At 41.0% G+C, this 17,850-nt stretch overlaps 1 protein-coding gene across 3 annotated transcripts in view; it reads right to left on the minus strand.

Moving 5' to 3' along the window:
- Window positions 1-661: 661 nt before the first annotated feature.
- LOC120834076 (nck-associated protein 5) overlaps window positions 662-17,850 on the minus strand; it is a 38,431-nt gene continuing 21,242 nt past the window's right edge. For 2 of the 3 annotated variants that reach the window (XM_078090156.1, XM_078090154.1), the window contains exons 8-14: window positions 12,627-12,806; window positions 9,634-12,494; window positions 9,209-9,323; window positions 8,641-8,716; window positions 4,319-4,705; window positions 3,850-3,945; window positions 662-3,542 (exon numbers count right to left, since the gene is read on the minus strand). In XM_078090156.1, coding sequence (XP_077946282.1) covers window positions 3,541-3,542; window positions 3,850-3,945; window positions 4,319-4,705; window positions 8,641-8,716; window positions 9,209-9,323; window positions 9,634-12,494; window positions 12,627-12,806 — 3,717 coding nt within the window. In that variant the 3' untranslated portion in view covers window positions 662-3,540. The remainder of the gene's footprint in view (window positions 3,543-3,849; window positions 3,946-4,318; window positions 4,706-8,640; window positions 8,717-9,208; window positions 9,324-9,633; window positions 12,495-12,626; window positions 12,807-17,850) is intronic. The other variant, XM_078090155.1, reaches the window with a different exon arrangement.

The following is a 17,850-nucleotide window of genomic DNA, read 5'->3' on the forward strand; positions in this document are numbered from 1 at the left end:
CATTTGCCTAAAAGTGTAAACGGATAGCGAACAATGTGTGGTGGCACTCATGTCTAAGGAATATTTTACGTTTAGTGAAATACAAAAACGTACCACACTCATGTGTGTTCTGTCTAAAGGTAAAAACTAAATGTGTCTATTAACAGATCCTATTAATCTGTTTTGCGAAAGAGAAACAATTTAAAATGTAAGGTTTAGCCCCATGCAGGCCGATTTACTTTGTAACAGGGTTGTAAGGCTGCAAATCATTTGTCTCTACAAATTAAACTGCAAAAAAAAACATTTTTCTTAGCGATCTGTTCAGGTGCTTGTAGGCAATTTCACTTTAATTCTTTTTTTCTCCCTTAAATAGAGAGCAAAGTCAGCTGTTGCTTTTTCATTTTAGTTTTCATGTGACAACCCTGTTTGGCAGCTCAGCCTGAGTTTGCCTCCAGCCGGAGAAGCCTTGGTCGAGTGCACATGACACCTCAGCTGGTATTCTGCAAATTGTTTACTTTTAATTTAATAGAATCTCCATTGTGGATACAAGAGTAGAGCCTTGGCGGGAATTTGGGAGTGGAGGAAACGCTGCGGCCTGTTTGCACGACAATCATACCTGTTGCATCTTATAGCCACGTGAGTTCACTGAGATACAACAAACCAAATGGCTGAACCCGTTACGTCGTATAAGTATTGAAATAGTTTATTTTTTTCTTTCTTCTTTTACATAAAACAAAGAATATCAGTTATATACAATTCTCAATCCGTACTGCTAAGGTGACTGTCACACAAGAACTCCACTGTTATTATTGGGTTCTGAACAAAAAAAAAACATCTAGAGGGAGAATAACTGTAATAGTAAGTAAGAATATGTGTAATAAATAGTAAATAACACCCATCAGTGCTGAGTACAAATCAAAATACAGGGTAAATGTTAGAAAAATACAATACTCTTGTGAGAGTGAGACTCTTCATTATGTGAGCCTTTTGAAAAACACAGACGCCATGCTCAATCTACCCGTATCAGTACAGCCAATCTGTTCCCTGATCCATCAACACCTCGTCTCACCTGCGTACGCTACATATTTCAGTCATTAAACCTGTGTGATGCTATTGGCATGAACTTTCCTTCAAGTTTATAAATATTACCTTCAACATATATGTGTAGTGAATGAGTAAAGATTCAAAGAGGTAAATTAGACGACATGATTAATGATATTGTGCAACGGTACAGTGCTACATGGTTCTACATCACGTGACAGCGTAAACTGTCGAGTGTGGAAAACAATATTGCTACAGTCACCATGACAAATGTGATATGTAGATTTAGTTGCATTCATTTTCTGTATATGATTAGCTCAGAGCAGTGTTTGGCAATATGCATTTTGGCAAACATTTATGCACAAAGGGGAAGGAAGCCAAACAAACAAAGTTGAGAGGGAAAAACATTGCAAAGCAGCTAAAAGCATCAAATATGTCGGGATGCATTCAAAACACCGAAAACATTACTATAAAAGACACGGCATATAAAATAGAGAGAGAAACTGGTGAGGTATTTTACAGGCAAATGTACTGACACAAACAACAGCAGGAAAATATTGTGTTCAGGTATTAAACCATCGCAGTACAATGAAATCTGTTGTGTTCACTCAACCCAGTCGCAGGAATAAATGTTGTGTTATACATTTCTGGAAACTACGGGATACGTTGAATGTCAGGTTTCAAAATGCGTTTTGTACATTTCACATCATTCTCGTATTACACTTGCAGATTGACGTTGTGAATCAACTGGTGAGGTTTTGCCGATAAAACTACTTGGTTAAGGTAGAAAAAATTGTTGATAATTAAACAACAGCAAAAAACACTTGCTCTTCAGGTTAAACTTTGCTCTACATCACCACCGAATGCATTCAACGTATCCCTGGTTCACACAAACTTACAACTTTGTTCTAGAAACTGGGCTGGCTCTCTGGTTGCAATGTAATGGTTGTACATTTTAAAATTGAAGTTAACTTATTAAATCCACAGCATCTATCAAAGACAAATAAATGGTATTGTCCCTGAGCGAGCACAACAATGTCCACAATGTGCCTACCAGGTGCTACGGTTACATGCAAAACGCACTGCTTTGTCTTGACGTCATAACTGTGGAAATATGTAAGAAATACAGAATGCAGAACATATGTGAGTTTCATGACACAACCCAATGTGCACCGTTTTCACACTGTGACACTTATCACAAGTATTTTCATGCGTGACAGTGAGACCCACGATCGATGATATTCTAAAAAGGTCTTTGCCCAAGTAATGATAATATTATTTTTTTTGTGGACATCACGTTTTGGTAATCAGTATTTTTTACTTCTTGTGATGAAACTCCTCACATGATGGAAGTCAGATTCATACGATGTGTTTCTGTGGTTGGAATAAGTCTTGGATGGTTGCATGCGAGGTGATATCAACATTGTGACAGTAAAAAAAGTTTCCAACAAAATAGTGCACGCTTCAAAGTATCACATTACTAAGTCAGGTATAGAGCTCATGAATGGCAATCAGTAGTAAGTGCTGTACATAAAATGCCTTCAGGATTGAAGTCATGGTTTGTGATCTTGAGTTTTTTAGGTTCCGTTGCAAAATAAACGACGGACATATTCCTTGTAGCTTACATATTTATGAGATCTAAATCAGAATTAGATCTTTCCATAAACCTGTATTTAAATGTTTATACATTGGCGGGGAATGCAAAAACATGTAACTAAAGAATCCATGCTCAGCAGGATTGCAGTTCAGGCCTTTAATTTGCATCATTAATCTCCAAAAGTTGCCACAGCTGGAGCCGTAATGGAAGTCTGGTGATGAACTGCATGTGCTTGTGCAAAGTTTATTAAATGTTTAAACCTGGATTAACCATTTCTTGAAAAAAGTCTTTAAATATGGAATCGAATTTAGTTTTTTAGCCTCTTTCGGCTCATTGTATTGGCTGTTCAGCCTCACAGTCACCAAAGGGAAACATTATCAGATAGGATGTGATTTGCTATGTCAGACATTCTGTTAAGCATTTGTTCTCTCCACTAATCCACATTTTATGTTTTTAAGACTACGTTGAAAAAGCAAATATATGAGACATTTGCTGTCATATGTTTCCATGTTTTGCTTATGGAAGTATGAACGGTGTGTTCACACGTTGAAAATTGTTACTCCTCGGAGTAAAGAAAAAGGTCAAGAAAAATAGCTGTGTGTTCACCTCCAGTCCCGTGAGGACAGGACAGCTTCACATTTAGAAATTCGAACCAGCTGCTCCCAGCTGATGCCGATGACAATGCAGCTCTTCAAAATGGCTTCCGGAAGGTTCACTACACACCTGAAAGGCAACTCAGTATCTCAACACGGCACTGAGCGCAGGTGGAAGCCCGCAATGCCACGCTCAGGTGTTGTCCAGCTGTGTGAACGGTGTGACTGGGGGATCCTCCATGTGCGTTTCAGTGATAAATCCAACTGATTGATGGATTTCTTGCTTCAGGATGGCTCAGAAACTCTGAAGATGCAGAGAGCAGAGTGAGATCCTGCAAACAACATAAAACGTCCACCACATTAAGAAAAGTAACTCAGAATTTTCTAGATTGTTTTTTAAAATGCAATTGATATTTGTTCATTTGTTCACCGGGAAATACGTTTCTTATGTGAGCTGCGCATACAGAGATAGTTTTATTAAGAAAGTCACCAACACTTTACACTGAACGCAGGGCACCTCAAATAACAAGTAATGGTGATATCAACAGTATAGTGTTGTTGGAAGTAAATTGAACATGGCACTGGAAAATTGGTAAGCGGACACAGAATATAACCTATTAATAAACCACAGTGACTTACAGTTGGCCAGCTGAAGTCTTGTCTGCTCTTTCTGTTGACTTGGAGGGGCTCGTGGTTTCGATTTGATGTAAGTCAACTTCTTTGGTTCCAACCCACCTGAAACAAACAGTGAAACTCAGTTCAGAGCTTTTCACAGCAGTCAGACAGAAGAGAGACTTAGAGGAGGGGGAGGAGAAGGAGAAGAGGAGTCAAATGAATGACACAGGGTGACGTCTGACATCTTCAAAGACAGCAAGATCATCATTCTGAAGATTTGTGTGACGTCTAAAGCATCTTAAAAAGTGACGCATTTGTAATTGTGACCTGCAGGTGCACCACCGTCCATCCAAACTTCTACCCTTTTTATTAACATTTTCTTTTGATCTATGAGTTTAGTAGAAGAGGAAGGAGAAAACCCTACGAGCATCCTTTTAACTTCAGCAACCCACCCAACGTGCCTCTGGCAGAAGCCTGCGTGGCTTTACTGTACCTGGTGGAAGTCTGGGTAGCCTGCTCTGGGAATCACACACACGGACAGAGGTCACAATGGGTTCAGATTGGGGATGGACTGGCTGGAGGAAGGCCACAGAGGGGAAAGGCACTGACTGGAGATGGGTCATAGAGGAGTTGGAGAAGGAGTTTGGCACCCCTGCAAGGCTGCAGTCCTTAAAGCTGGAGGGGATTCTCCACCGGGGTAACGGGGAAGGAGACACGTCCTCGCTGGAGGAACCAGGGACACTGGGTGGACTGAGGGACTGTTCATGGTTCGATGAGGATTTGGGGAGGAGGTGCAGGATGGAGGAGAAGAAGGAACAGGATTCAGGAAGAGGGATGGTCCCAATTCCACTGTCCAACGTTCGCATCTCGCAGCCGGAGCCTGCGGCACAAGGAGAACAGTCGGAGTGGCTCAGGGTTGTGGGAAAAAGGACAACAGGAATGAAACAGCAGGATAAACATGAAGTGTGTAGTATGTGTTCACTAATAATAATTGAAGTTTGGGAATCTCGAAAGACAGACGGTCTAAAGTTGTTCCAAATGGATATTAAACTGTCATTCATGGACAACGTCCCAGCCGTCAGAAAAAGAGTTGGCGTTGTATGTTTCTGCACCCACAGTCTACATTCAACGCTGACGTTTCTGAACTTCAAAAAAGAGTCATAAACATGTGTCACATTAACCTCGCTCCGCGCTTACAGTAACGCACAATTACAGGTAGTTAATGTTGCAAAACAACGGGGCTGGTTCAAGCAACAGAACTAATTGTTACATTACAGCTGATGATAAAATAATTAATTAAGTGTTGCCAAAAGGCATATGGACTGTCTGGCTGGTTATGCCTGTTACTAAACAGCATCCCTTTCAATAATGGTCGCATAAATACGCTGTATGACCTGCTCAGATCTAATGCAAACATCAGTGGTTTGGAGAAAGATTGACAATGCCAACCATTTTTGACTGGGCTGTAAATGATAACTGATGGGCAGCTAAACCAACCTATTCTATCCTGCTCATGGATGGTCTGGTTGCTTGCTTTTTCTAGTCATGCTTGGCAATGGCTTCCTTTCAAATAGAATCATGGAGATTATCTAAATACATATGTGTGAGGTTGGGTAATGATGCTGCTAATTACTCCATACACGTAGCACCGTCACAGAAGACAACTCGGTCGACGAAACTCAAGCCCGGCGCTTCTTTTGCATCACAGATGTTGTTTGATGGGCGTGTGACTACTAGCATGCATTGATCACACTGTGAATGTTGAAGGCACGGAATGGCAATTGAAATGAAACTTAAATACACTACAAATGTGTGTATTTTGTTTGCAACATATCAAACATAACCGCCCAAACATACATAGTTATGTTTTATATGTGTTTCTCAACTTTCAGATCAAAGATGCACATTTCGCATTGTTGGATCAAAAGTCTCACCTTGTGCCTCCAGGATTACACGTTATATAAAACCATTCTTGCGCTAATAAACCATAACACATTTTCAAATACATGGAGTTTGTCTCATTTATATTTGAATGCAGAGAATCACATAGCTTACAAAACACATTTTCTTTCAAAAAGAGCTCCTGTAGCTGTTGTCATGCCGGCTCATGTTTCGTGTTCCCTGTGGCAAGACCCTGCAGGCAATCTCACTCTGGAGCAAAGGCAACAGCTGCTCCCCCTTTATTAATTAAGGCCTTACACCCCTCTTCTGGGATACAAGTTCATTTTTCCCCCTTTTTGTTTTGTCCTGAAAAGAATTGACTTTTTATAATTTGGCACCTCAGGGCAAAAATGGAAAAAGTGAAGTTGGAGCTATTTGTTGCCATAAAAACACATTCCTAAGACAAGGTCACGCAATGCAATACAATCATAGTTATTGGTAATTGTTTTTATATAACTAATGCTACTTCCATGCTTCAAAAAGTATCTTGAATGGTCGGTTAGGGAAGAAGGCCTTGAGATCGAAATGGGCATTCTAACCCCGTTGTCAACAGGAACAAATTGAGAATTGAGAAGACACCGAACAGAGACACTATTGATTAGTCTGGTCTTTAGCAGGAAGTTAGCAAGAACCGCTGTGACTCAGCCTCCCCTGGAAAGGCAGAATCACAGAGGCTGCGAAATGATTGTTTTCAGTAAGCCTTTCACATGCGCCGTGAGGTTGTTGTCCTCCTCACATCACATCTCCTCTCCGTTATGCCGAGCTCAGTCAATACCTGTTACAAAGCAACACTGCAGAAGTCACTTTAACATGTTCAAAGGGCCGACTTGCTGATCAGCCGTCTAGCCTACAAACCTACAGCGCTTTTGTTCTGCTTCCTCATTACTGTGGGGCACAACCTTCCTTTAAAATAAGAGAGAAGAACAAGAATTCTAATTTGATGAGAATACATGAAATAGTCACAGATGTACAAATCTTGCTACAGGGTTTAAACTACAGGCCGTATTGTTATTTTCAAGAATCAAGTTTAAAAACTACTCAACTGTTCATGAGGCCCAACACGTTCAAGCCAATCTTGGATAGTTTAATTCAAGTCACAGCTGAAGGCAAACTCAATTCACGCGGTGGCTTGGGTGAGCGTGCTTAACTGGTGAGGTACTGAAATGTTAATGAGGTAATTAACCCCAAAGGGCCGACGTTCGCCCGAAACAGACACGCAGGGCCCTGTTGTTGGTCTCACTCTGGCCACGGAAATTACAGCAGGGCCTGTCAGCGTCCTCCACCTAAACAACTTTGTGAGTTTTATCTGCCCTTATTTTCAATTTACGAAGTGACAGCAACGACACAATGACCAAATAGTGTTTTACCTCTTGTCTGGTTTCAGTCTTTGCATCCATCTTTTTGTGACTTTCCATCTGTAGCTGCACTTAATAGCAAGGGGAGAGGAACTTGTGTGTGTTGGTCAGTGTGACCGTGAGAGATCACATTTGCACCAGAGTGTCATTGAGCGGCAAATGGGCCTCAGCAAAATGAATGACAACCTCTCTGGGCGATAATATCAATGTTTCCAAACACTTAACCATGTATAGCACATAATCCAATAAACCAGCCTGACGATGAATATGTTCTGATGGAGTGTCATTAAGCAGTTAGAGCAGGATAGTTGTTGTAGCTGGTTTATTTACTCTATGATGGGCCAGTCTCCTAGCGAAGGGTGAGGTCAATACAATGGGACCCTACTTAACTCAAGAACATCTAAGTGGGTCTCTGTGTATATTTTGGAGTGTAAGGATTGACCTAAAAAGTGTTCCAACTGCTACCTCTGATTTTTTTGTATTTTTAGGTCAAAGGTGGTTCCTGTAAAAATAAACCTGCCAGCGAATTTTAAAAGCAATTACATTCATACCAGCAGTGATTTGAATTTTCAACAGCTGCAAAACTCATCCCATTGACCCGGAGCACTATTTTCCTAGTCAATGCTGAAAGGAACGTGTTGAGTTTGGACTACGGAGCCTTCACAGGACTTACACCAAGGACTTGCATAACTTCCATAACTAACTATTCCGAGTTACAATTACCCTTTATTTTAAGCCAAGGCATCATCATTTCTTAAACCTAAACAAAAACATCTGGTCCTAGACCAGGTACTTTAGTTGTTTAGGTAAACCAACCATGGAAGTTTATTTTGAAAAATCCCTATACATGTAATACGTGTAAACAGATTGGGTTGCATACTACCAAACACTTGCACAATTTAATTAATATGTCAAAAATCGAGGAGACTTGAAAAGTGAATTACTAAGGTAGCGCTGTACAAAGGATAATTCCCTCCTCACACCCCTTGAACATCATCCTCATGTGACAACACAGCTCTAGTGGAGGTCGGTGCAGGAACCGTCCAGTCGATCTTCTCAAATCAATGTGGCCCACACAAAAACACCAAGAAGGAGCTTGGACTGAATGGATGAGCCACTGCATGCAAACGTTCAGTGCATGGATCTGTGAAGATGAGCGGACCCCATTAAGAGGCAAACTCTGAGTGAAATACAACTGTGATGCAATGGTTCCTGTTTGCCTTGATTCAAACCGCCACCAAAGACAATAAACAAATGCAGAAGTAGAACAAATCAATTTAACAGAAATATGGAGGAAGAAGCACACACTGACAAAATTGAGCATTTTGCATGTTTGTTTGACTGTTTGTAGCATGTTCATCATGTTTATGACTTACACATATCTTTCATATTTGGTCTTCACTTCTGTCTGCAAACTGTAGAATGGTAAGCACAGATAAATCCTTAATGCCAGCCGGCTAAAATTGCTGAGGATTTACTAATTTCTATGACTTCACCACATAGAATAGAAAAATCTGACCTATTACAGCATCCTGGTTGGGTCTCTTCACTGTGGATCCATTGTCACCATCAGCTCTCAGGTTGACCATCTGCATCTTAGTGTTTTTGTAGAAATTCAAAAGGGAAGTTACCTGCATGTTCTTTCGTACTTTTGTACAGTGTCAAATAACCGTGACTGTAATGTTCGTTGCGGGACAAATGAATAAAAAGGCCTCATGTTCTGTTTGCGTTTTTTCTTATTTTCCTCTAATTTCACTAATCTAAATCTAAATCTAAAACTTGTTGGTCACTTCTTTCGATAAATAAATAGACTCCAACGCCAAAATTATTTAAAATGTCTTTAAACAAGGTTTGATAATGAAGGCTTAAATGATGAAACTTTGTGTAAGAGGTTTGAGAATACAAAAACAGGAATAAAAAACAAACCGAGTTGTTGAAATCAGCCTGGGGTAATTCACATGTATCGACAGTCATGTGGTGTATTTCTGTTTTCATTTGATCCTACTTTCTATTTTTTTTTAAAATAAATATTACAAGTACTGATAAATAAATAATATAACTGGCCTTTTTTGTTGTGGGAAATTTACCTTCGGGTCCCCGATGACGTCAGAATGTCCTTGTATCTCATTCAGGGACATTCCTGGGCAGGGCATTGAGATGCATGCCCGCACGGCATCGTGAGACTCTCTTATCCCCACAGAGCTGAAAGAGAATCGTTTGTCAACATTCCACTATACACTGAGATCCTCTGATGCTGACAACTTGCTAAATAAATGACCCAATATCTCTTGAAATCTTTGAATGAAATGAGTCTCAATTGGTCTCTGGGCTAAGGAGATTTGCAGATGTGTCTAGATGACTTAGATTCGTAGTAACCTGAGGTGTTAAAGGGCAATATGCTTTGAAAATCTGTTTGAACCAAAACCGAATGTTTAATGTTGAAATGAAAAATCAATGAAAGTCCAAAAGTGTCAAACGATGGCATTCACTTATAATTATAAGAACTTCTTACCAGTCTTTCCCATCACTTTTTCTTCTGTCTCTCTTTTTATCAGACTTGGTCTGTTTTCCTCCCAGGAGTGATGTAATCTTTTGCTCCCTCTTCTCCTCTTTAACTTTGGGTGGATCAGTCTTTTTGCTGCTTGGAGCGGGAAGCTTACTCTTACGAAAACCAAACCAATTTGCCAAAGTTGAGCTTGATTTTGGCTTCACTTCAATGGTTCTCTCCTGTTCCTGAGACTTGTGCAGGTTCTCCTCTATGCCGAGCATCACTTTCTCTTCAATTGTGGTTATAGAACTTTGTCTCTCCGGTTCCTCAGAAACTGGCTCGCCAAAGGCGCTTGAAAACTGTTGCTCAATTTGAAGGCGTCGAGCCTGCTCTCGCTGGAGTTTAAGACTCTGGAGTCTTTCACTGGACGACCCCAAATGTGAAGGTGGTGTCAGGCCCTCTTCGATCAAAAAGTTGTTCAAAAGGGATCGATTCATCGGACAATGGTAGCTGCTGGAGCAACTCATACTTCCCGGAACCACGTCACTCAGAGAGTTCAAGGAGCTACCTGAGTGTGTTTTGATCTGGGTTCGGACCTTTCCAGATCTGTTGAAGCTTGGCCTGTCCATGTAGCGCGCACCAAAGCTCTGGCTGCGAGCCTTAGCCCCATTCATTCCCATTACTGGCTTGAGCGGAGGTCTGGTCGACACGGATACTGAACGTTTAAACAGCCAACCTTCCTCATCAAAACCCCAATCCAGCATCACACCACTGTCCGATGCAACAGGTTGAACAGGGGCCTCAGAATCCAGTGAGTTACAGCGGGTCTCAATCTTTCTGCGGACTTTACCATGATGTCCACATTCATGTATCATCTGGGGATCACATGTAAAAGTCTGAAATGTGTGCATGCCTTTTGCAGCAGAGTTTGTTTCATTTTTGTCATGTCTTCCAAAAACCAGGAAGGAACTTGTTTCCTGTGCAGAAATTGCCTCATGAGATTTGGCGTTTGCAGGGAGAGCCATTTTTACAGGTCTTGAGGTGGAACTCTGAGGATTATTGGTAATCCCATGGTAGTACATCTTAGAATATGCCTGGGGGAATACATCTGAGAGTTTGGGCTCACTAATGCTCTGTTTGGATCGCTGTAAGATGCTCTGACTTGGAAATATAGAAGAAGCACCGTGTTCATCAAGACCGGTGGCGGATCTGTCCATCGACAGCTGGACTGACTCCAAAGACTCTTGAAGAGAGACGGATGGCATCTTGGATGAATGGGTATGGTAGAGCTTAGCTGGGATTTCTTTCATACCATCAGCTGCCAGTTGTGGGGCTGAATGTTGATTATCATTTGGTGAGTTGGATTGTTGTGGCTGTAAAATAGAGGGAATATATGATTGTTGCCTGGTGGTGCTCGATGTTGTCTTCCCAGTGATAGAGCTTTGCGTCTGACCTGCAGATGTATGGGCCCTGGGCAAGCTGTCGCAACTGGGCCGAAGGACCAGAGAAGTAGTTCTACCTGGGGGCCGCGGTGGGGACGGGGACCGACCTTCCGAGTGGGAAACATCACAGTGCTGGTCTTGGCGGCGTTGTTTTCGTGGAGAGCAGGGTAAGTTATCATAGAGGCTCTCTTCCACAGACTCATTGCTTGATTGCAGAGATGATTTTGTTGGGCTCTTTGAGCATTCATTGATCGCTGGTGGCTTAAATGTCTTTGAATGTTTCACAGGGGAAGCTAGGGGAGAGCGCACACTCTTAAGAGACTTGGAACTTGATGACACCAAAGGGTTCTCATCTTTCTCAACTTTAGATAATGAACCCTTGTGTGAACAATGCGTTTTACTGAGATTTGTGCTTTTGCTAGGAACACTTTGGCCAGGAGGGTTTGACTGTCCTTTGGACCTGTGGCCCTTAATAAGTTTTTGATGGAGCGGAGAATGTGTTTGCTTAGATTGTTCTTTCCCTCCATCTGCACTTTTACTCCGCAGAATGAAAGCCTTTCTTGCTGAGTCGCAAAGTTGAGGTTTCGGTTTCCTCTGTGGAGATTCTGCCACGGTGGAGTCCCGGCTTTCACTGCCAGCTTGACTCGCCTGGTCTCTGCAGTGACGGACCTCCATCGAGGAGCTGCGCTGTCTTGCTACACTCACGTAGCTCAGGGCGCTTGTGGCAGAGTGCTGAATAAAGGAGCTCACGTCATTTGTATCTGCTTCGACCTCAAGTCTGCCCTGTTGTCGTTTGACATGATCAAGTCTGGATTTACGGTCAGTTGACCTTTCCTGGTTATTGTTTCTGTCGCTTAACTTCATGCTGGTGGTCTTGTTTTTTTCCTCCAAATGCGTAAGGCTGTCTGTTGGGCTCACACCAGGTTTTACTGAGGGGCCCTCTAAAAATAAGAAGTTGTCTGTGACAGGTGAGGGAAAAAGACCAGAATTCCCTGCAAGTTTTACAGGATCTTCTTGAAAATTGTTGTCATCATCCCTTGTGACATCCAGTTTCTGCAAGCAAACAAGCTCTTTTGTTGGTTGGTCACTGGATTCGCTGCTTTGTGATTTTGTTGATTGGTTATTGCCGTCATATGAGTCTACGGCAGTGATCACTGCTCCCGCCTTCAAAGATTTACTTGTAGGGGCTAATTGCTTGTTTGTATTCCCTTGTTGGCCACACTTGAGACCAAACGAGTATATTCCCTCATTGGAAGTCATACAGTCTTTACAGTGAGGCACCGACGCGTTTGAGGATGCCTCTTTGGAGCCGCACATTTGGAGGCGCTTCAGACCTTTCAGAATGTGGCCTTCCTTCCATCCCAGGTCTGCCTGCTCGATGGGTGCCGAGTGGTTGCTGGATACTGAGCCCGTGCTCATCCTTTTGTCCCGGCTCGCAGCACACTGTGCAATACAAATCATGTTATCATGCAATTACTGAACACGCCGTTTACAGAGGGATCACTGACACGCCATGAAGATGACAACTTTACATCGTGTCTGTTCTTAAATCAAAGGAAGATGAATGAAACCCACCTGCTTGGAGAATCCACGTCCCTCTGCCCAGGTGTGAGAGCCGCTGGAGTGCTCGCTACAAGCACTGGATAGAGACAGTTCACTGCCACTGCCACTACCGCTGCTTCGTGGGCACGTTAGACTCAGCAGGCTGGGCCACCTCCCCGCAGCAACACATGCCTTTCCGTTCCTTTGCACCTCCTGGAAAATCAGTAGTGATGCAACAAATCAACCCAGATTAAAGAAACGCTCATTGCAGGCTAAAATCAACAAAGCGTTGTCAATAAGAGACAATTTAGCAGGACATACATTTCAGTTGATCAATAGTGACAAATGGTTTAATTATTCCCCCCTTTGCAGTCTGGAGGAATTAGACAATGATAATGTCCCATGGCTCTCCATTTATCTCTGACACAGGTCCCAAATAAACGATATGTGGAATACAAGGCTGTGTCTTTCTAACCAGAGGCTAATTGAGGAATAGACTGACATTTTCCACTCCAATTGTCAGATGGTCTTTGTTGTAAAGTACATTGTGTTTTCATGTTTGTCTGATCTTGCAGGTTTACCATCAAAACATTTTTGGGAGTATCTCATAGAACATTGTACAATATTGATATTATTGTGTTAAAAAATGTCCTCAGCTGATGCAAAATACCTTTATTAAAGAGATACAATGACACAATGATAGCTTTGAAATAAACGGTGAAAGCTTTATAAGGACGTTGCTGCATATTTTAATGCATTTAGAATATTTATTCAAATTAAAGGTTAGCAAAAACATAAATAACCAAACACAATTGTGTGTCAACTATTTAGCTTTTCATTTTGAATGTTTATTGCTTGCTCATAGAAACTGGCATGGACAACCAATGTAACCATGCAACCAAGTAAGTACTAAAAAACGCAGTACTTACTAAATGATTTAGATCCAAATACAACCTGCACTATATAAAAATACGTTTTATGTTTCATGTAAAAGATAATCATTTACTCAAAATTATTTTCATGTCAATCCTGACTTTGATAAGTTGCACACTATCACAAAGCGCTGAAAAATGCAAAGGTACAATTCCCAATTTGAAAAGACCAGTGTTTTCATTCCTCGCCTTATGGTTGATGTCCACTTTTCGAGCAGCTCAGTATGTTCCCTAAATGTTATTTGCTGGCACACTACTGATGCTGTTTGTATTGGTGCCATTTCCAATCAAAAGGGACCCAAAGGTGTCAAAAGGGTTGTGATCCCATTTAAAAAAGCATTGATCGTTGGCAGGGCTGCCATGGTCTGTTTCCTCTCAAAGTCATTAATGTCATCTGTTAGCAATAATTAATGTGAATAGGAAATAATTGCATGAGGGAGCCAGGGACTGAAGTGATTTGGTCCATTCATTGATATGCACCTATTATTTGATAATCCATGCTGGCCTTTATTTCACGAGCTCTATGGGAAGAGGCCACATTTGACGTGATTGTGCGGATTATTGTTGGAACTAATTACAGTCGGCATGTTGAGGGCTATCTGAGATTCGATGATCTCCTCAGTGGTCCTGTGCTTAAAATCAAGGGCAAACTGGACGGCTGCGCAGATGTTTCACCCACTGCAATGATTGTCTTCATGAGGCAACAATTCTTAATATTTCTCTGGATACAATTCAGACGTTGTAATTTAAAATTGTGAAAGAAGAATATATTGCATGCAAAATGTGTCATGTGAAAAAGTAGCTGAATGCCAAAAATGGTAAAAACATTATCTCAAGGGTTCCAGAACTCAACGGCTCTGTCTATGCATATTATTAAGTAAAGTACTTTCATCAGGGTAAGTATAGTCACTCTGGATGTACTCCGCAACAAATCAAGAAGCATCAAATTCAGAAGCTACGAAAGTTCTCTAAATACACAAGTTACCTACAAATGATTTAAGAGCCTGAGGCCAGGCTTCCTCTTCTTAAAAGTACATCTATGTCGTGACTAAAAGGAAAAGTAAGTGAATAAATGAACGTATGACACGTCCAAAGATGGAAGTGGAAAGTGGAACTTGGCTTTGTGCGACTGTCTGTGTTTGTTCCCTCTGGCTGTGACAGAGACAAGGCATGAGCACTTTATACTGCACCCATTTGCATCTTGTTGTATGTGAGTAGTATTTTTTAAATTCTAATTATTATTATCATTATAATTCATTTAGTTCAGCCCTGAATCATACTTCTAAAGGGGACAACCAATTTTGATAAAACAACAAGCCAGGGTGACGGGTCTGTTAAGCTGCATTACGGGTTTGTAGATCTTTTTTTGCAGCTCACTGTAGTGCATTAGTCAATGGTTGGATTACTAATCAATTACAACATAGCATAATGGGAGGGATTACATCCACTAATCATCAGTGTATATGTAAAGGCTGTAGACTGAACCTGGCATAAGGCCTGATGTAATGAAATGAGTAAGTGAATCATGATACAGGTTGGATAAATGTGCTAAACTAAGACACAACTTTACCCCTGCAGACTTCTGTTTGTGTTCTGCATTAAACCATTCTTTGGGTGGAAACAAAGCTACTTAGTTTGAACCGTGCTGTTTTCCTAAATATAACCAAACAATTGTGTTGCCTGAACTTACAGTAAAGAGGCCGCTTTATTGTTGTTGTTAAGTGTTCACAACATTACCAACTTTCTTTTTGTAAAACAGGTACCCAGTTGTTCCAGTTAGGTCAATTTGATGCATTACAATGGTTGCGGTGATAATACTCAAAATAGGTTATTGGAGAACAACAAAACAGAAATTCATCCTTACTCTTAATAACTTGCATTCCTCACACTAAACGTAGTGTGCTTTTTAGAAACATTCACATTACGCTTTCTTTTCTCGTTGATATCCACCCCTAGAGCCAGTGAAACAAAGTGGAACACCACAACTTGTCCACGGTATTGAAGTAATATTTGCTATTAAGACAATTTGAGGTCCAGGTGATCAACAGACCATTAAGACACAAGGTCAATTCACTTTAGCCTTCTGGCGCCTTTGCTCCCTCTGAGACAGGTGAGCAGCTCAGAGTAAAGGGACCAGTGAGAAACAACGGCTTGGACCATGTCAGGCACATTAAATTAAATCTTTAATGCTGGCACCAGAAAGTCACTGCTTTTTGTGAATGCTTTGTTGCAGAAGTCGGTTCATTGTGTCAAAGCTCTACACACACAAGAAATAGGACACAACACATTTTTACATTTTCTAATACAGGCTTCTATGAAAGATCGGTCCAGCACATCTACTCCCACAATAAACACATAAATAGAAAGGCTTTGCTCAACACAACAACAAATAACACTGAGCAATCTAGTGATGACTTTTTGGGGTATGAAACCCTGTCATTTTATACCTGAATCATATCTACGGTTTTGGTTCTCATCAACCTGTTTTGTCTTCAGTAAAAAAGGTCTAATAAAGCCCTTATAAGACACCTGCATGCCCATAACCAAACACAACAAAAACAGTTGGACATTTCACTGCTACGGACGACAGATATTTTGAATCAGTTGTTGAACAAAACCAAATATAGCAAAAAGTAAATGGTGCACACAAATTTATGCTGGACAATTAAACTGTCATCGACTTCCTGAGTTGTTCATCATTTTCATCTTTCGACGGTGATTTCAGCAACATAAATCTCTTTTTGCCTTGCTTCAAAATTGCCTACCCTCTCTGAAAGCTCTCGGGGTTCGGTAAATTGATCTTTTAGTCGTAACCAAAAGCAAAATGTTGCTTAATTGCACAGCAGGTGGTCACAGCAGGAAATCCCATCTGTAACTTTTCTCAACTAGACAACAAGTATAATGCCTCAAACTTTGGAATCAAAGATATAAATGCAAAGCTTGCTCTAAATACTTAGAAAAGACTTTTCTGGAAATTAATACAATAACTGTAGTTTATATTCAAGCTTTAGGGATGAGATAATTATCTTACACTACGAATGTTGCCTCCTGGATCGTTTTCAGTGCTGCATTATCAAAGGCAACCTTCGGCACATAAAAGGGTTTTTCTCGTGCTGCTGGCAATATTGTGTTATTAACATTCTTATATTTGCTGTAAATCTGGCCCAGTGAAAGTGAGATCATCTTGTGGGGCTGGAAATCCAGTGTCCACTGTAACAATTACGTTCATTTTCTAGCCTGAAAAGGATCGAATTACTATTTTACTGAGCACTCAAGGACAGTAATGAGTTTGTTAATCAGACCACACACAAAATCAGTGAGGAGAGCACCGTCTCAAACTCAAAGAATTTGGTCAACTAGTTGTTAAGTGAGCAGTACATTTACAAGGAGGGTGTGTTAAGACCTTCAAAGCTGGCTTGCCTCCATGCAACTCTCAACCTGGCGAGAGGTCACAGCGCAAACAATGACAGCAGTGCTGACAGAGCTAACGGTTAATATTGGGGAGCTGCGCTTCAAAAACAATGTTAGCCCATTGTTGGCACAGTGCAGAGCGACTGTGTTTAGCCATCCAGAGAGGCACAATAGAGAGTCATGCACGCTTGGCCTACGCATTCAAAGCAGAGGGAAACTTAGGGCACAAGATATCATTATAAAGCCAATAGTTGTTTGTTGCTGTGTTAATGCTCTGAATATTGCATTGAGAACCTTTAAATGAGGCATGTCTAATACGCCTCGCTGCAGAAGCAGCTGAGCAGATCTGCTGTGATACGTTATGTCGTACTACGGCATAATCTCTCTCTTAGCTCCGCCGGCCTGTTTGACCTTTATAGAAAGGTTATAGATGAAGGACAGCATTTCCCGCTGTAGCATACTTAATGGCCTGGTATGGAATTCCTAGACTTTTCTCGACAACTTCTTGACTTGGAACGTTTAATTCGTTATTTTTTTAATTACCAATTCTGTCTGTGGTATCAAACTGGTATCCGGAATACAGATCGCTTGCGTTTGTGTGTGTAGTGGAACCCGGATGACAACCCAGACAATCCAGAGACCTTTAGAAACAAAGCAACTTCAATTATTGGAGACTAAAGACAATTTGTAGTCGTGATAAAAAGTTTTTCTGCAATTAATTGCAAAAAAATGTATGTTCAAATTGTTATGCGTGAAATTTAACAACAAATCCCAAAACTAATGTATTAAGGATTTCTTTGTGAATTACTGTACTGTATGAACAAAAGTGCCATGACATTTGGCTTTAAACAAATAGGTTGTTTTTCAACAGCAGTATTCCCTTCACACAGTAGCAATTAGAATATTTTAATCTC

The sequence above is a fragment of the Gasterosteus aculeatus genome, chromosome 16, assembly GCF_964276395.1.
Source record: "Gasterosteus aculeatus chromosome 16, fGasAcu3.hap1.1, whole genome shotgun sequence".
NCBI lineage: Eukaryota > Metazoa > Chordata > Actinopteri > Perciformes > Gasterosteidae > Gasterosteus > Gasterosteus aculeatus.